Below are 20,158 nucleotides of genomic sequence, written 5' to 3' on the forward strand. Positions count from 1 at the left end.
AAGAGAACTGGACCTGCAGAACATTGTGGGAACACATGCCAGCTTAATGAAGTCTGATGGTTCTCTGTTGCAGACTACAGCCAAGTCTGCCCTCATCCATAAATTGGAAGGAGTGGTTTCAGAGATGGAATCTAATGAAGAATCCATAGACATGCAGAGTAGCCCATCTGCAGAAGTGTTGACCAGTATCTTGATTGACGGCATGGCTGTCGTGCAGGAGATGGTTGTTCGGAAAGGTGAAATAAAATGTAGAATGTTTCACTCAGAGTGTTGACATAAAGGCGCAAGGCTACACAGATCTATACTTGCTATTTGACAACTATACAGTGACAAACTCCATGAAGGACAGAACAAGACATCTCCGTACAGCAGGAAGAGCACAAGAAAAGGGGTATGAAATAGAGGATAACACACCAGTCAAAGACTTCAAGGCTTTCCTCGGAAGCAAGGAAACCAAGGCCAACCTCGTCCTCTACCTTGCACAAAAAGCTGTTGATCTTTGCAAGCTACCAATCACAACACACACACACAAGGGTGTCATGTCCACAAACACAAAAATGGTGAACATCACAAGTACACAAGAAGAGGCGGATACGTTACTGGTTATGTATGCCGCAGCAGTGAGTCGTTTAGGTAAAACGCCACATATATACTCATGTGACACTGATGTTTTGGCACTTGCCCTTCGAAGGGTACCAGACCTTCAACCAGAGAGTGCAATCATCATGGTCACAGGAGATCAAAGACGGACGATAAAACTCAGACCAATCTACACGGCCATTGGCCCCATACGAGCAGCCGCATTGCCAGGATTCCACACGCTCACTGGTTGCGATACCACTGGTCACATCCGAGGAAAAGGTAAATCTTCCTGCTTCAAATCGTTCATGAAGACTGGTGATGATGTTCTCCATGCACTTGCTGAACTTGGTGTTGGCCCTCATCCATCCTTGGACGTGTTAGCTGGGTGTGAAAAGTTTGTGTGTCAGCTCTTCAAACCTGGGTATGAATCAGCTGAATTACTTCGGTGGCACATGTTTAAACAGCTCAAGGGCAATCAGGGTGTTGAAAAGATATGTCCAACGCAAGGGTCCATCATCGAACACATTCTGCGAGCACATTGGCAAGCCAATGTATGGGCACAAGACATCGTTGCTGAGCCACAGGTTTTAGATCCACTTTCTTTAGGATGGAAGCAACAAGATGATGGAAGGTGTGTCCCTGTAGTCTCAAAGGTTCCACCTGCACCAGAGGCCGTTGTTGAACTCGTCAAGTGTGCATGTGTTGCCAGCAAGTGTAGCGGCCGCTGTTCTTGCAAACTTAATAACCTTCCATGCACAGAGCTCTGCAAATGTGAGGCTGCTGAGGGTTCATGTGATAATCATACAAAAGATGATGCTGAGAGTGATGACGATGATACCTACAGTGATTCTTTGTACAGTTGAGCATGACACGTTCGTAAATAAACCCTTTGATTTTAAATAAAACTGTCCGTTACTGATTATTCAAGGTTTTTGTGGAAAATTGGTCAGGTAGCTTATGCACCTTGTGAAATTGGATATTGAATCTGTTGTTGTAGCGCCACCTATTGGTGGATTGTGGTAAAACTTTCTGGGCTTGTGCTTCAGCCCATGGTACAACAACCTAGCCAATGTCATTTAAATTGGACAAGTAATTTGTGAATAATCATGAATTTTCGTTTTGAATTTGGTGCTGTAGCGCCACCTATGGGGTCTTCCAGAGCACATCATACACTCCTGGACCACATTTGGTGTAAATCGGCCTGGCAGATTTGGAGAAATGATGTCGACAGAAATACAGAAAGACATGGAATATTGCTACACATTGCCATGTATTGCCATGGTGATAAAATATTGTTAGGGCGGGAAAAACAAATGTAAACCGTTTTTTTTGTGTCCTCTAGGGTCCATAGAACAGAACAAACATGGTTTACAAGAATCTTCACTAAACGTTTACTTAATTACACAATGACATACACTATAAGGTTTTCACAAGGCCATACCACAATAATATCAACTTCACTTTCTTCACGTTGTATACAGCTAGGTGTGAGTTTTGGTAAACAGAACTTTATACAGTTATAGATTAGAGGCAGAGAGCGAGTCAGTCCTAGCCTCGTGTAGCGATTCTAATATCACTGTGTGGATATTAGTCTCATCCCTCTCAGTATTAGATTTTCTTTTATGCAATGTCCCGCCCCATATTTGCATGCTGGGCTCTGGTTGGTTATAGCCTGGTTCCAGACGAATCTGGTTGGCTCGTCACCACTTTGGCCGTGAAGTCCTCCCACAATTGAGAGGGGCAAGACTGTATCTGCCTGGGGCAATATGCATGGCAAAGGCAGATGGAGGTTGGCTACACGAGGCTAAGTCAGTCCACTTGCTATACTCACTATAGAGTCACAGTAGTCAAGGAGTCCGTTTATTAGTACATACTTAACACACAAACACAATAGGAGTCTGTCCCTGTTACTTACACATTTACACTGACTGTCTGTGACTCACAGCAGCTCTTACTTCTTCTTCACACCTAACGACATATTCTCTGCTTTTGCCTTCCGTCCCTCGTTGAACAAAAACACACCTTTATGTTAGCAAGTGCTTGTGTATGTGCATGCGCATGTGTATGTGTGGACGTGCATGTGTGCATGTGTGCGTGTGTCTGTGCGTGCGTGCGTGTGTGTTTGTGTGTGTGTGTGTGTGTGTACTTTACTACTTGCATTAGCCATTATATTGTGAGCGGTTGGGGTTGTAGGTATTTCCTGATTTAGTTGCGTGTAACTTAACAGAGTAGTTCACCCACAAAATGACTTATTATCTATGGGAAAAATGCATTGGGAACTATTTCCTGGGCCTGGCGTCGTCATGAAAGGGGGCGGGACTGCAACGCTTTATAGAGCATCGCAGTCCCACCCCCTTTCAGAATGAGGGCACCGGAAGAGAATTTCCCATTCATTTTTCCAAACGTTTCAGAAAGTATTTACTTAAAGACCTTTAAGCCTCAGACAAAGCCAACTGGGCTCCTGACAAATCAACCCAGGCTTGTTTCTATTCCATGCCAGCTTGGAAACTGCAAATTTGGAACTGAAGACTAAAGAGGGAGAGGAATTGTACAAAGTAGGGTGATACCGATGACATCACGTGTACGGCCAAATCATTTGAGCTGTTGCTGAGAAATTGTTCACAATTGCGTATTTGTGGGGATAGAAAACACAAAGGGGAGTGCAAAAAAACACCAGCTGAAAAGTTGAATTTCATGTTGTAGGACTTTTAAAGGTCTTTAAATAAATACTCTCTGAAACATCTATGGAAAAATGAATGGAAAATTCTCTTCCGGTGCCCCCGTCGTTCTGAAAGGAGGCGGAAATGCGACGCTCTATATTCTATATATCTGTCATGTCAGCAATAACTAAATGGAAGGTATATCTAGAATAGAGGTTCTATATCTCTGTCATGTCAGCTATAACTAAATGAAGGTATATCTAGAATAGAGGTTCTATATCTCTGTCATGTCAGCGATAACTAAATGAAGGTATATCTAGAATAGAGGTTCTATACCTCTGTCATGTCAGTGATAACTAAATGGAAGGTATCTAGAATAGAGGTTCTATATCTCTGTCATGTCAGCGATAACTAAATAGAAGGTATCTAGAATAGAGGTTCTATACCTCTGTCATGTCAGTGATAACTAAATGGAAGGTATCTAGAATAGAGGTTCTATATCTCTGTCATGTCAGCGATAACTAAATAGAAGGTATCTAGAATAGAGGTTCTATATCTCTGTCATGTCAGCAATAACTAAATGGAAGGTATATCTAGAATAGAGGTTCTATATCTCTGTCATGTCAGCGATAACTAAATGAAGGTATATCTAGAATAGAGGTTCTATACCTCTGTCATGTCAGTGATAACTAAATGGAAGGTATCTAGAATAGAGGTTCTATATCTCTGTCATGTCAGCGATAACTAAATAGAAGGTATCTAGAATAGAGGTTCTATACCTCTGTCATGTCAGTGATAACTAAATGGAAGGTATCTAGAATAGAGGTTCTATATCTCTGTCATGTCAGCGATAACTAAATAGAAGGTATCTAGAATAGAGGTTCTATATCTCTGTCATGTCAGCAATAACTAAATGGAAGGTATCTAGAATAGAGGTTCTATATCTCTGTCATGTCAGCTATAACTAAATGAAGGTATATCTAGAATAGAGGTTCTATATCTCTGTCATGTCAGTGATAACTAAATGGAAGGTATATCTAGAATAGAGGTTCTATATCTCTGTCAAGTCAGTGATAACTAAATGGAAGGTATATCTAGAATAGAGGTTCTATATCTCTGTCATGTCAGTGATAACTAAATGAAGGTATATCTAGAATAGAGGTTCTATATCTTTGTCATGTCAGCGATAACTAAATGGAAGGTATATCTAGAATAGAGGTTCTATATCTCTGTCATGTCAGCGATAACTAAATGAAGGTATATCTAGAATAGAGGTTCTATACCTCTGTCATGTCAGTGATAACTAAATGGAAGGTATATCTAGAATAGAGGTTCTATATCTCTGTCATGTTAGCGATAACTAAATGGAACTGAAGACTAAAGAGGGAGAGGAATTGTACAAAGTAGGGTGATACCGATGACATCACGTGTACGGCCAAATCATTTGAGCTGTTGCTGAGAAATTGTTCACAATTGCGTATTTGTGGGGATAGAAAACACAAAGGGGAGTGCAAAAAAACACCAGCTGAAAAGTTGAATTTCATGTTGTAGGACTTTTTATCTTTGTCATGTCAGCGATAACTAAATGGAAGGTATATCTAGAATAGAGGTTCTATATCTCTGTCATGTCAGCGATAACTAAATGAAGGTATATCTAGAATAGAGGTTCTATACCTCTGTCATGTCAGTGATAACTAAATGGAAGGTATATCTAGAATAGAGGTTCTATACCTCTGTCATGGCGTCATCGATCTGTTTCAGCTCTTCGTAGTGGTCACGAGAGTCCCTCAGCGGTTGAACCATGATTTCCTCAATCTGAGGGAACAGCTGTTTGGACCAGTGAGTGGAAAAAAAGGTACTCAATTGTTTCACTTAAGTATAAAAGTGTCAATACTGCAGATGTAGAACTATACTCTGTTACAAGTAAAAAGTCTGCAATTGAAAATTGACTTCAGTAAAAGTACAAACGTACTATGTACAAACGTATTGGCAGCAAAATGTACCTAAAGTAGGCCTACTAAAAGTCATTATGCAGAATGTGCCTTTTCAAGTTTTCAAATGTATTAAAATCTTTTGAAAATAGTACACATTGCGAGCTTGTAGAGGCTATTTTCAAATGGCTGAAATGTGGTTAATGTATGTTTTGTAATAATAATCAAACTCTACAAAGCAACTAGTAACTAAAGTTGTCAAATAAATGTAGTGGAGAAAAAGTGCAATATTTTGATCCGAGATGTACGTAGAAGTAAAGGTATTTGAAATTGGAAATACTCAAGTAAAGTACAAATAGCTCAGAATTGTACTTAAGCAAATGTACTCAGTTACTTTACACCACTGTGTTTGGACATACAACAACAATGAAGCGACGGTTAAACATGCATGCACTCGCTCACTCACTCACTCACTCACTCACTCACTCACTCACTCACTCACTCACTCACTCACATACGTACGTTCCTACCTTCATGACAGACTCAAACATTGGAATGAGGACAAATTTGATGAATCCAATCTGAGCAGTGGGCTTGGTCACTTTGTCTCTGTCCATGAAAGGAGCCACTGGCAAACCCTCTGTCTTCTCTCTGTCACTCTGGAAGACACAGCGGAGAACATTTGAGTTTTATATTTCCCCAAACAGTGGTTCTGGACCCATTGCGGACCAATTTTTAGCAAATATGTATCCCCTTTATTTATGTATTTATTTATTTAACTGCACTTAGTTTTTAATTATTATAAGATTAAAAGAAAAATCCCCCAAATTCACTATTTAAAAATATATAATAATAAGGGTAATAATAATAATAATAATAATGATAATAATAATAATAATAATAATAATAATCCCGTTTCAAGTTTTCAAATGTATAGACATCTTTTGAAAATAGCAGATCTACAAGATCACAATGCGTCACATCGTGCCGCATTGCACCTTATAAAGTGCTTTGGAGAAAGATGCTATATGTAAAGGCTCCATTTGCCTGTGGAAACCTCATAACCGTGTTTCGAGCTTGGAGATCTGCTACTTATGATGCCTTTGTGTGAGGCTGTACTGTAGTATGATGAAGTAGGGCATTCATTTTAAAGAGGTTTATAATATTCAGCGACGATTTTTTATATTTTAAAATGTTGAAATCATATTAATAACCATATCATTGCTGGCGGGTGGAAACCTTGTATGCATGTCAAAACAGTTACTTTTCAGGAAACGAGGAAAAGGAACCCCCTGGACTAGTTAGGCCTATTATTGCGACCAAACGTCGCGCTTACAATGAAAGCGTGCATCTCCTGTCCGTTAGTTAGTTAGCAATCATATTACGATAAGAAAATGGCTGGTCCGGGACTCCCCTTTAAGGAGTGAGGTGAACATCACCTGTATGAAGTATTCCTCCAGCAGACAGTCCACCCAGGGCTCTGCCACCTCCGTTGGTCGCACTTCATTAGAGATGTCACAGCACTTGATCAACACCATCTTTAGCTGAAACAAATTTGCTTATTTCCATCGCTCAAAATTATAATTCTTTTGTATATATCCTCTCTTCATAATGTAAATAATATCCCAAGCGGTACAGTTTACTACTTATTCCGATGGAAATAAGCGAATTAGCACAACACCCCATAGCCCCATTCAATTCCCATTCAATTCAATGTAATTCATTGAGCGCTTATGATAGGGGAAATAGCCAATAAGGAGCTTTTGCACAAAAAAACACCTGGACCTCTTTGGTGGGGACGTAACAACTACAAAGAAAGGTAAGAAAGCATTCTAGCATGGAATTCTCCTTTAAGGTGCAGGTTTGTCCATAATGTGTTCAGATATATGATATACCGGTATATGTGTTTTCCAGGGATAAATGTTTCCCTGCTCTATCCACATGATTTCATGTCTTTCCATGGGCTGGTGTCGAAGTGTCCTTGAGCAAGACTCTGAACCCCTAATTGCTACTGATGTGCAGCCTTGCATGGTTTCCTCTGGCATCGGTGTGTGAATGTGTGTTTGAATGGGTGAATGTAATGTACAATCTCTGTAAAGTGCCTTGGATAAAGGCGCTATATAAATCCACTAAATTTACCATTTAGTTACTGTATCGATTTTAAATCATTGAATCGTATCGTATCGCCATGAATTAACCAATAATATCCTCCATGTATCGTGTCGTCAACCATGTAGCGTGATATATAGCCTATCGTATCGCTGTTAACATGTATCGTTACACCCCTAGAACGTACACATGTGAGGTGCTCCTCGTTGGTGAAGTCAAAGACGTCTTCCACTTTGCGCTTGAAGGAGTCCAGTATCTCCCCGTGACGGGCCATGTCCGTGGCCAGGATCAGGGTGATGATTGCCTGCCAGAGGACAAAAGCGCCAATGTCAAAGTCATGCTCCAGGCAGCAAGGGAGAGCTCTTGAAATTGACAATGGTGGAAAAGGTACTCAACTTATTTACTATAAATACTCTGTTACAAGTAAAAGTCCGGAATTCAAAATGTACATGAGGGAAAGTACAAGAGTATTGTCTTCAAAATGTAATTAAAGTACCAACAGTAAAAATACTCATGGTGCAGAATGTCCGATTTCATGTTTTCAATAAGAATCTTTTGAAGCCTTGGCCGGCCGAGCGGTCCAGGCACCTAGACTGGTAATCCAGTCTGACAGTGTGTCGCGGGTTCGAGTCCCTATCCTGACGACCTTTGCTGCATGTCTTTCCCCTCATCTCTCTCCCCCTTTCCTGTCAAACTATACTGTAATCTATCAATAAAGGCAAATAGCCCCAAAGATAATAATAATAATCTTTTTAATGCTGACCTAAAAATATTTGCTAAGGTGCTCGCGCGCCGTTTGCAGGGTTACATGACTAGGTTGGTACACTGTGACCAGACAGGTTTTATAGGTACCAGATTGGCCACTGATAATGTTAGACGATTGTTGCATATTATTGATCGAGCTAGTGACCTCCGGTCTCCTGCGGCGGTGCTGTCGCTCGATGCTATGAAGGCCTTTGACCGTTTGGAATGGCCTTTTCTGTGGGCGGTACTAGATAAGATGGGATTTGGTCACACATTCATCACGTTGATTAAGATATTGTACTCGAATCCAACAGCGATGGTATTAACAGGCAAGATTTGTTCTCCGCTGTTCACGATAGGCAGATCGTCGAGGCAAGGTTGCCCCCTTAGTCCTCTCCTTTTTGCCTTTTTGCGGCTGAAAAAGTGTGCAAGATTGATTTGAAATGGAATTTGCGTTCCCCAGTGTTCAACAATGATGGTTTGCTTTTAGATAATCGTCCTATTCGTTTTCCCAGATGGAGTTCCAAGGGGATTCATACTTTGGGTGATTTATTTGATGTCAATGGTTTACGTTCTTTCCAGAATTTATGCGATATTTTTAACTTGCCTGGTAACTCTTTCTTTTTCTATTTACAACTGAGAACTGCCATGAGGACTTATGGAGTTCCATGGCAGACCCCCCTTGCAATGCACCCTTTGCATAGACTTATCTGTGATGTTAGATCAAGAGGTTTTGTTTCCATATTGTATGATTATTTATTAGAATCTAGTTATGGGACCTTGCTTGTCGATACTGTATGGAGGAATGACATACCAAATCTAGATCCCGATTGGAGCTGGGATACAGTGTGGTCTAATGTTGTGCTGTCTTCTAGGAATCCTGATCATCAACAAATTCATCTAAGTTTTGTTCATCGGACGTACTTGACCCCCCGTAGATTGTGTGCTATGCGGATTTTAAATAATCACAACTGCACTTTCTGCACTCCGAACACCATAGGTACATTCTTTCATATGGTGTGGGAGTGTCCGAGTGTCCTCACAAATTAACATTACACCCTCCCCATCTCTATTCTTATTAAATGATGTATCCCAATTGCCATTAAATAATACCCGTATTCACGTCTTCTTTGCTGGCGTAACGGCCACAAAGAAGATGGTTGCTTCGCACTGGAAACCACCTCATACATTGACGTTTCGCCAATGGGCTTTGACCCTTCTAGATATCATCTATATGGAATTGTCTACAGCAAGATTGCACGGAGCGAAAGAAGAAAACATTGATATTTTGGTCTGATGATTTAGTCATTATTTGTGTGAAAATGTATATGGATGAAGTGGTTAATGTATGTTTTGTAATAATAATCAGAATCTACAAGGTAACTAGTATTTGTTTTTTAGTTATTTACATGTAGTGAAGTAAAAGTATGTAGTGGAGTAATATTCAAGTAAAGTACAAATACCTCAAAATGGAAATTGCTAGCTCACACAAGAACACACTTCCCTGCAATTACCATTAGGCCTTAACAAGACATCCGAAAAATAGGCGGTATCCATTAGTGGCCCAGCAGATGTTGCTATTTCCCTTCCTGCTGGCTGCACAAGCATTCACTCATGTTTTAATTATCATGATATGCATTTAGAAAATTGTACAATCCGCATAACTTTTTAACAACATTTTAACAACATTTAAAGTCATGGTCCTTCAAAAGTGTATTGAAAGGTTTTAAAAGAAAAATCCACTCCAGTATGCCATGCCAGGTGTTTTTTCTGTCTGTGTTCTAAAGCTTCTTCAGATGCAATGGAAAAACGCCTTATTTTATCCATCACTCCTGCTCTGCCCCCCCCCCCCCCCCCCCCCAGGGGCTGAAGCATAGGGGAGGGGCAGGGAGGAGAAGGGTGGGATTTGTGGACCGTGACATCACCGTCCACAGGCAAATCACAGCATGCACAGACAATAGCACAGAAAATCCACTGAGGCCTCACGTATCAAACACCAATCAAGCAAATAAGTTTGGTTGTTTTTTTAGGCCACCACAATGCTTTTCCAATGGGAGTCACATGGTTTGACCAAACATTTTTGTTTGATGGGAAATCAAACATAAATGTTTGGTCAAACCATGTGACTCCCATTGGAAAAGCATTGTGGTGGCCTAAAAAAAAAAAAAAAAAACGACCAAACATTTGCTTGATTGGTGTTTGATACGTGTTCAATGTTCAAAGTCCAGGTTGTTTTGGGTGCAATTGAAGTCAGAAAATCTTTAAAAAACAAGAAAAATGACAAAGAAAAGTGTAAAAAAGTCACCAGTCCTAACTGGAGCTTACTTGTCGTATGAGCATGAAGGCCTCGGGCTCCACGTTGGCGAAGATGTTGCACTCCGGCAGAGCGAGGATCTGGAAGGCCACGGCGCAGTGATGGTTCTCCAGGGGAGAGATGTCGTTGTAGCGCACTGCCAGCTCTGTGCGCGCGTTGACCTGGTATCTGAAGGATACATACAGTAGATGGATGCATGGATGCATAGATGCATGGATGGATGCAGATGCATGGGTGGATGCATGGATACATAGATGCATAAATGCATAGATGGATGCATAGATGCATGGATGATGGATGGATCGATCAATGGACAGATGGATGAAGAGAAAGTCAAGTTTCCATCGAATAATCGAATGAATGCCACAAATAAAGATCTTTCTTTTAAGTGGTGAGAAGGTATAGGCTACTGATGTAAACCACACCCCAACATGCATAAAATAAACCTCATGTGGTCAAAGGTACTGCTGAAAACAACCCCCAACATGCATAAAATAAGTCGTCATTCTTTCCACACCCGAACAGCAGCTCCACATCTCAATGACAATTATATATTGCACAGGGCATGCTTGGACATCTGTAGCGATGTGTCTCTCAACACCCCTACAAAGAAATGCCTAATGGCCCCGTCGCATTCGTCTAAATATAGAGAGCTCCTTCCCCTGCGTGTACATGTGCCGTGCAAAAACTATAGCAGGACTTTAGGGACAGGTCGATAAAATAAAATAAAGTGTAGGCTATACCCCTGGAGAAAATGTATGTACCCTGGTTAATGCCTTGACCCTCAGGGTCAGGGGATGTAGGGTTACTGGAGTTATTTTAAACCAGTGGTTTTCAACCTTTTTAAATTGGAGGAACCCCAGTTTGACATGCATTAGGCCACGCCCACATGCATCCAGTTGATAACATTGTTTATGTTTTGAACAATTAAATTTAACTTCCCTAGTTACAATGAAGCTACAAATTGTTCACGTGAGCCACATAGGATTGCGATTACGGTAGGTCTGTCCCAATTATTACATAATCGACTATTCGCAATTATTCAAGATAATCAATATCGTGTCATGTCACGGTGTGACGCGATTTGAGTTAGTACACAGGGCTACTTAACTTAAGATGGCTCAGGAGCCACTCAGAAAAAAATCCAAAAGTCCAAGGGCTGCAGGCTAAAAATGTCAGTATTGTTTTAAAACGTTTACGATTTTATGTTGTAAGAGACTACAACAAGAACATTGTGATTACTAATTAGATTAACTAGCCCTTACCCGTTGTGAGATATTCCCCCCCCCCCCCTTGTGGCCGTGGCTAATAAATTCATTAATAATCATTAATGTGTCAAATGGGAGTGATTGGTGCAGGCATTGAGGAGCTATGGCGTTGTTTCTGACAGACACACACACACACACACACACACACACACACACACACACACACACACACAGACAGACATTGTTAGAATTATAGTATGATGATGATGAAGTTGCAAAATGATACCCATGGGGCCGTATCACTTTCTCTGTATACAGTAGGCTATTTTATTCATTTATTTGTGAATGAAAAGTGATCAAAGTGGGGTTCAGGGACCCTCAGGGTTCCTTGAGGGGGTTCCAAATGGACCTTTACGGGTCTGTAACCGTGAGAGTGTACAATTGGAATTGTTTTGGCCCCCCAGACCCAATAACAAGCCCCTCAGACCCAACTTACGTGTTGTTGTAGCCAGGGTGGTCCAGATCGTGACACACTGCAGCTGTCATTAGAATGCACATGTCTGGCAAAGTCAACTTCTCCTACAGGAAAATACATACATAAATAAATGCGAGCGAGCGCACGCACGCGCGCACACACACACACACACACACACACACACACACAGAGTGGTGAGGACAACAACATTTTAAGACTCTAGAAAAACCCTTTTTAACCATAAAACACAAAAGTATTTTGTAGTAGTATAGTACTGCATGTTGTTCCGGGTTGACTGCAGGTGGTCTCAAATACACAAAGGAAAACTGACAGAAAAAGACGTGCTCGCCACATAAACTGTTAAGGAAGACCCCTTAGACAGAGCCTTAAGAAAATAGAATTTATGTTTTATTTTTGAATGCTCTCAGCTCTCAAAGTGAGGTTAAAACATTTCGGTCCTGGGAGCTATTAGCACTGATGAAGGACCAAAATATTTGGCTAATGTTAACCTCAATTTGAGCACAGAGCACTTTATAGGCATTCAAAAAGGGGTCTTCCTTAACAGTTTATGTGGCGAGCGAGTCTTTTCCCGACAGTTTTCCTTTAACCATAAAACAACTATTAACACTGACGCACGGACGCACGCCTCACCTGCAGGCTGCAGAGGTTAATCATGCCATACATCATCTGACTGACACAGAAGCAGTGGCGGAAGTTGTGGAAGGGGTTGCTGCGGTAGTTCTCCTGAATGGCCAACTTAGGAGACACACATACATTGTTCACTGACGTGTGTGTGTGTGTGTGTGTGTGTGTGTGTGTGTGTGTGTGTGTGTGTGTGTGTGTGTGTGTGTGTGTGTGTGTGTGTGTGTGTGTGTGTGTGTGTGTGTGTGTGTGTGTGTGTGTGTGCGCGTGTGCGTGCGTGTGTGTGTGTGCGTGCGTGCGTGCATGTGCGTGGGTGGGTGATTGAGTGTGATCCGGCACAAAATGCACAGTTTACAGTATATTCCAAAAATCTTTTGAAGTTCTACCATTAGTATATACCCCAGTAAATCCCCATCAAAACCAGTAAATCTAAATGTAGTTGTGACAGTGTGACCCTACCCTGTCACTGTTTGCAAATTTACATTTACATGCCTTTCAGTAGCGCGCACTGTTAGAGTATGCAAAAACAACTATAAGCAAGCAGCAAACGGATCACACACTGCTCTTTGATTTTTGCCACACAACTGCGAGCTTGCACAACTGCTAGTTTTGAACATTTAAAAATTTAAAAATCTTGAAAGTGAGTGATTCTACAAAGGCATTTGTAGAATCAACCCCATGAGGTCTTAAAGGGTTTAAGCGGTTAACCCATAATACTGTATAGCTCCCCCCGTCCAAGCCATTTGAGCAGACATCAGCTGGATGAATCTGTAACCTCCCCCCCCTTCCCTTCCCTGTGCATGTCGCCGCATACAGACACGTCCTGCAGAGCCATCGTCCTGTTACTTTACCAGCCAGCGTTTGAGTGTGATGGGGTTCATGTTACTTTACCAGCCAGCGTTTGAGTGTGATGGGGTTCATGTTACTTTACCAGCCAGCGTTTGAGTGTGATGGGGTTCATGTTACTTTACCAGCCAGCGTTTGAGTGTGATGGGGTTCATGTTACTTTACCAGCCAGTGTTTGAGTGTGATGGGGTTCATGTTACTTTACCAGCCAGCGTTTGAGTGTGATGGGGTTCATGTTACTTTACCAGCCAGCGTTTGAGTGTGATGGGGTTCATGTCCTGTTACTTTACCAGCCAGCGTTTGAGTGTGATGGGGTTCATGTTACTTTACCAGCCAGCGTTTGAGTGTGATGGGGTTCATGTTACTTTACCAGCCAGCATTTGAGTGTGATGGGGTTCATGTTACTTTACCAGCCAGCGTTTGAGTGTGATGGGGTTCATGTTACTTTACCAGCCAGCGTTTGAGTGTGATGGGGTTCATGTTACTTTACCAGCCAGCGTTTGAGTGTGATGGGGTTCATGTTACTTTACCAGCAAGCGTTTGAGTGTGATGGGTTTCATGTTACTTTACCAGCCAGTGTTTGAGTGTGATGGGGTTCATGTTACTTTACCAGCCAGTGTTTGAGTGTGATGGGGTTCATGTCCTATTACTTTACCAGCCAGCGTTTGAGTGTGATGGGTTTCATGTTACTTTACCAGCCAGCGTTTGAGTGTGATGGGGTTCATGTCCTGTTACTTTACCAGCCAGCGTTTGAGTGTGATGGGTTTCATGTTACTTTACCAGCCAGCGTTTGAGTGTGATGGGGTTCATGTTACTTTACCAGCCAGCGTTTGAGTGTGATGGGGTTCATGTCCTGTTACTTTACCAGCCAGTGTTTGAATGTGATGGGGTTCATGTTACTTTACCAGCCAGCGTTTGAGTGTGATGGGGTTCATGTTACTTTACCAGCCAGCGTTTGAGTGTGATGGGGTTCATGTTACTTTACCAGCCAGCGTTTGAGTGTGATGGGGTTCATGCTGAATTCCTTCACCAGACCCAGGTCATGGTACATGTATTCCAGACAGCTCAACATCTGCAGCCACAATGGAGGAACGAGATGGTCAGCACCAGATAAACGTCTCAAAACCTCCTGCAACTGTCAAAATATGCCACACGTTCGTTTAAACTTGCTGTCGCTCGATGATGTTGGTTGTCTCGAACGAGGACTACTATAGCCTACTACTGTCTGACACACATTCCAATTTCAATTCTTACACAATTTTCGAATGCCATAAGAGAGCCTGCATGTAACTCTGCCCCATTTACTGTTGTAACAGGAAACTGTCATCCGCTTGCCATTTACATTAATGAAAACAATGAAACCTATTAAAATGTATTTTTTAATTTCCATTTCTGTCAAGCAGTAGGTTATAGTTAGGCTTTAACTAATTTGGTTTCCAGTGCATTTTTTTTATTTTGTAGGCCTACTGTCGGGCGAAAGCATTTGAACACTGTGTGAGCCTGTCTTGGCTGACTTGCCTGTTGTTCCAAAGATTGAACCCCTAACCGAGTGAATCACATTTGGATTTTGGGTGGTAAACATATTATTTGATTAATCAAAAACCTATTTGTTATTGGCATAACTGCTGAAATAATTATATGATCACTGATCAGATATCAAAGTGATCCCAATACTGTTTTTGTCAGTGGTGGAAATAGTACAATAATGTTTACTTGTGTAAAAGTATACTGCAATGTAGAAACACAATGTAAGTAAAAGTCCGGAATTAAAAATGTACTTGAGTAAAAGTACAGAAGTATTTGTATCAAAATATACTTAAAAGTACCAAAAGTAGAAAGTACTCATCATGCACAATGTCCCATTTCACAAGTTTTAAAATCTAAAATCTTTGAAAATACAAAAAGAAAGGTTGATGTGATACATTCTGATCTTGTAGCCTACATTAGGTATTTTCAAATGGCCGAAATGTAGCCAATATAGGGCGGTTAATGTATTTTTTTTGTGCGTTTAATAATCAAATCTTCAAAGTTACGTTGCACCACTGACTACCCAAAATTCAAATCTGATCCACAGGGTTTGAACTGTTGGGCCAGTGTGGGATGACCAGGAAGGGGAAGTGAGGACATACAGTCTGAGTTTACAGTAATAGGGCTGACATGAACAAACCTCATTGTGTTCCCAGTGCCAGACGTCAAACGTTGGCTTCTTCAGTGCCTCGATGGTCTCCTGAGACAAGGTGTACTGCACGCACACACACCACATGGACAAAGTGGTTACAAAAGAGATATTCTAAAACGGTTAGTACCAAATACTTGATTCTGATTGGCTGGTTTCTGAATAGACCTAAATCTTGCGATAATCTACTTTCTACACCTTAAATTAATTGATAAATCCCAGGTGCGTTACAGTGATCCAGCGAGAGGGTTGGAGTCTCGTGCCTCGCCACGCCTCTGCAGCCATCATAAAATACAACGTAACCTCACACCTCTTGTGTATTGTGGCACACCCAATCCCTCGCTGGTGCTGGGCAAAGGTTGATACAGAGTAAAAGAGAAGGAAGTCCGCAAAACAGCTCTGCTCAACAGTGTTTTATTTATTTAAAACACTAACATATAGTGACGCAACGTTTTGGCCATAACTGCCTTTATCAGGTGATGTCATGGCTGAAACGTTGTCACTAATTGTGTCACTAATGTTGGTGTATTAAAGAAATAAAACACTGTGGCGCAGAGCTGTTGTGCAGACTTCTCTTTCATTGCTTGATTTGACCACACGCTGGTCGTTGTTGAGAAATAACTAGAGCTGGGACTCGATAAAAAAAAAAATCTAATTAATCAGAGGCTTTGCGATTAATTAATCTAGATTAATCGCATTTTAATCGCATATCAATATTCAACCCGAGAACAGCGAGAAACCTTTTTTTTTAATGTTTTTTGGTATCCCAGTGAATCAATGAATAGTGACTACAGGATACCACTCATTTTCAGCATTTTACTGTCATTAATATACCTGTTGTGGAAGTAATAATAAAAAGTCACCCCATTCTGTGTTGCCTAGAACTGGAGGTCTGAAAAAAAATTAGTAACAGTAACAAGTACATCTCAGTGACATCACAAAGCTGTACTTACTTCATATTGTTACTGTTTTTTGTCAGACCTCCAGTTCTAGGCAACACAAAATGGGGTGACTTTTTATTATTTCCAGTTTTCAGTACTATAGAAAAGCGCCCAGTGAGAAACGTTCCGCGGTGAAAAAAAAGGTGTGATTAATTTATCTGTAGTAAATCGCGATTAATCTTTCTGTAGTTAATTAATCTAAATTAATCGCAATTAGTCCCGGCCCTAGAAATAACAGGTTAATCCCAGCGGCAAGGCAGACACGGCTACTTAATAAATAAATTTACCAAAAGTAACTACAAAACAAAAGTATTTCCTTGCTTACGGTAATGAAAGTATTCCATAAGTAGTGTTGCACTGGCGCAACACGGTCGCCTCGGATTTTTTTCATAATATTTCTGAAAATCTTTTACAAAATATTCACACTTGAAATTTAGAAATATTCATATATAAGGTTTACATTCTTGAAAATATTTTGAAATTATAATTTATAATAATTTAATACATTTTACAATATTTAGGATTTATATAGATGTATACACGTTTATTTTATTTTTATATTTCAGTATAGAGGATAAGCCGCATCTCGTTTTCGAGGGGGTCCTCAAAGCATGTACACAACAAGAAAACAACCCAAACAACATATAACAAAAACAACATATAACAACATATAACAAAAACATATCAACAAGGACATACATTACAGTAAAGCTCTTCCAGCCTCTCAGACCCAACAACATCAGTTAAAATCTGTCCAGGTCTCTGTTGTAAAATAGATTTCTGGTTAAATCTAAATAAACAAAAAAACTAAATAAATACTGTACCTTTGGATAAGTGGGAACGTCCCGTCTAGGGGTGAGCTTTTTACCATCATCTGTGTAGTTGTATTTACAGTGGCAGTTTACTCTGAAGCCAGGAGATAGAAAATGAAACACAACTTTCATTGGTCTCTCTAACTCTCATCTCTCATAGTCTAAATGATTAATACATGGATGTTTTAACAATATTAGTATAATACATTGTTTCATTTTTACCTGCTGCCACCCTTGGAGGTGATCTCATCTCGTAGTTTCTTCAGTTCATTTTTACACTTGTCAATCTCTATCACCTTCAAGCCTTCCACTGAAACGATAATATATACAACATGTTTGTGCTTAATTTCAGTGTAGAGAGACTACAAGAAACTATAAGGGCAGAGAGAGAGAAAGAGAGCAAGACAGGGGTTGGATCCAAACCTGAGTCCTTGTGCTGACTATAGAGTATACAGTCTGTCTGTCTGTGCACTAAAAGTACACTTAAGTACTGTACTTAACCAAATGTAGGCCTGACGTCGAAATTAAAAAATAATCTTCTAAATCCTCCAGTTTTCTGAAATAAATATTTTCACGATTTTTCAAAAATAGCAGACCTACAAGCTTGTAGCGCGCCACTCGGTGGCGCGCTATGAGCTTGTAGATCTGCTATTTTTCAATAGCTAAATTATAACATAATGTTTAAAACACCAAAAGGGGTTCCCGCCCAAAATGGGTTAAGCACAATTTTTGTATTTCCAATTTCGAGTACTTTTACTCCTACTTATACTCCACTACATCTCAGAAGCAAATATTGTACATTTACTCCACTACATTTATTTGAAAACTTAGTTATTCGTTACTTTGTAGATTTGGATTACTATTACAAAACAAACGGTAACCACTTCAGCCCTATAGATAGGGCCTATACATTTCGGCCATTTGAATTTGACATCAATGCTTTTGTACTTTTACTCACGTAAATTTAGAACTTTTACTTGTAACGGAGTATTTCTACATTGCAGTATTGATACTTACTTACTTAAGTAAAACATGTGAGTACTTTTTCCACCACACGCCCACAACAATCCTTTTGAGACAAACTGAAGATGTTGTTATTTAGACACAAGCTGACTTGGTTGTACTATTTCATATGAACTCAGACAGAAAAGCCTAGTGGGAATGTCACGTAAATCGCACACTGTTCATGATTTGAGGCATTTTTTGTTAAAAACCGATATCCTGCAAACTTTGGAATCCAAGAATGAAATCACTATCACTATGGATACTGTGTAGCCATTTGCGTGATATATGGATAACATCTGTAAGAGTAATGTAAAAAGTAGTGTTTAGCTAAAATCTGCCTCATGGTGGCGCTATAACAGACCGCTCTGGAAAATGTGGGGCAGAGGTTCGTCGCTGTATGTATGGCATGCAGGGATTGTGTGCGCACAGTTTCGTATAGCGACCGAGACAACGGTGCCGGAGATTTTCTGGTAACAGACGGAAAGATGGACACGCAGACACACGGACGGACGGAAGGACAGACAGACAGACAGACAGACAGACAGACAGACACACAGACACGCGGACGAAAGGACGGACAGGGCGGAAAACATAGTCTTCGCCATGCCTATTGACCTGGCAGAGACAACACCTACATTCCACGCGTTTCTCCAGCATGGCTAGCCTGTTAGTGACCTCCGTCTTCAACTCAGTGATGCGAAATGCTCTGTGGGGAGACAAAGAGTTGTTTATCCAGTTTGTTCATATATGGGGTCACATAAACACTGCTGCGGGTGGCAATGAGGACGACGTGTAGCCTGGGCTCTCGCCTATAACCTGCCTCTAGCCAGCGGTTGTTGCTGCCTGATTTATAATCCAAATGTATTGTAAAATGGTAAATGGTAAATGGTGCATTTATATAGCGCCTTTATCCAAGGCGCTTTACAGAGATTGTGCATTACATTCACCCATTCACACACACATTCATACACCGATGGCAGCGGAAACCATGCAAGGCACCAACTAGCACATCGGGAGCAATTAGGGGTTCAGTGTCTTGCTCAAGGACACTTCGACAGTAACTCTGGGGGAGCCCGGGTTCGAACTGGCAACCTTACGGTTACCATCCAGGCACTCTACCCCTGATCCACCGCCGCCGCCCACACATCAGAGGTTTACAGTGGTATAAAGAAGGGGGTGAAATGAAATGTTTGCATGCGTTCTCTTGGTTTTCGTGAAAAGGCAGGAGGAAAGAAATAGAGGAAGAGCATGGAGAAAAGCACAGGATAGAAACAGGTTAACCCATTCAGGCCTGACGTCGAGAAAAAAAAAAACGTTTTCTAAATAATGACAATTTTCTGAATGATTTGAGGCACATTTTAACGAAAATAGCAGACCTACAAGTTCATAGCGCACCACTCAGTGGCGCGCTATGAACTTGTAGATCTGCTATTTTTCAATAGCTAAATTATAACATGTATGCACATGAGTACGGTCTCACCATAGGTGAGCTTAAAAGTAGCGGCAGGTGCAGTAGTGCATTTCACTAGAACAGCATAATAATACAGTATGTGGTTTCTGTAGAACAGTAATACCGGTACTATACAGTATGCATCGGCACACAGCTATTGGTCGTATGCCAAGAGTGTAAGGTCACACACAAAATAGCCAATACAAGCAGTTCGGATATTTGGGGTCTTTTGAGACCAAGTATAAATGCTCGCAGTACACACT

General features: G+C 40.9%; 1 protein-coding gene across 2 annotated transcripts in view; it reads right to left on the reverse strand.

The window, feature by feature from the left end:
- Positions 1 to 2,533: 2,533 nt before the first annotated feature.
- The window catches only part of pde9ac (phosphodiesterase 9ac), a gene marked incomplete at both ends in the record, with an annotated part of 23,034 nt that continues 5,409 nt past the window's right edge, over positions 2,534 to 20,158 (reverse strand). The window contains 13 exons of one of the 2 annotated variants that reach the window (XM_083772584.1): positions 2,534 to 2,584; positions 4,974 to 5,069; positions 5,704 to 5,832; positions 6,613 to 6,717; positions 7,470 to 7,586; positions 10,352 to 10,508; positions 12,045 to 12,127; positions 12,675 to 12,779; positions 14,497 to 14,583; positions 15,679 to 15,753; positions 17,453 to 17,534; positions 17,663 to 17,750; positions 19,081 to 19,151. In XM_083772584.1, the coding sequence (XP_083628710.1) occupies positions 2,534 to 2,584; positions 4,974 to 5,069; positions 5,704 to 5,832; positions 6,613 to 6,717; positions 7,470 to 7,586; positions 10,352 to 10,508; positions 12,045 to 12,127; positions 12,675 to 12,779; positions 14,497 to 14,583; positions 15,679 to 15,753; positions 17,453 to 17,534; positions 17,663 to 17,750; positions 19,081 to 19,151 (1,246 nt within the window). Of the gene's footprint in view, positions 2,588 to 4,973; positions 5,070 to 5,703; positions 5,833 to 6,612; positions 6,718 to 7,469; positions 7,587 to 10,351; positions 10,509 to 12,044; positions 12,128 to 12,674; positions 12,780 to 14,496; positions 14,584 to 15,678; positions 15,754 to 17,452; positions 17,535 to 17,662; positions 17,751 to 19,080; positions 19,152 to 20,158 lie in introns of both variants that reach the window. The other variant, XM_083772583.1, reaches the window with a different exon arrangement.

The sequence above is a fragment of the Protomyctophum parallelum genome (genome assembly GCF_964188405.1).
Source record: "Protomyctophum parallelum genome assembly, chromosome: 9".
Classification (NCBI taxonomy): domain Eukaryota; kingdom Metazoa; phylum Chordata; class Actinopteri; order Myctophiformes; family Myctophidae; genus Protomyctophum; species Protomyctophum parallelum.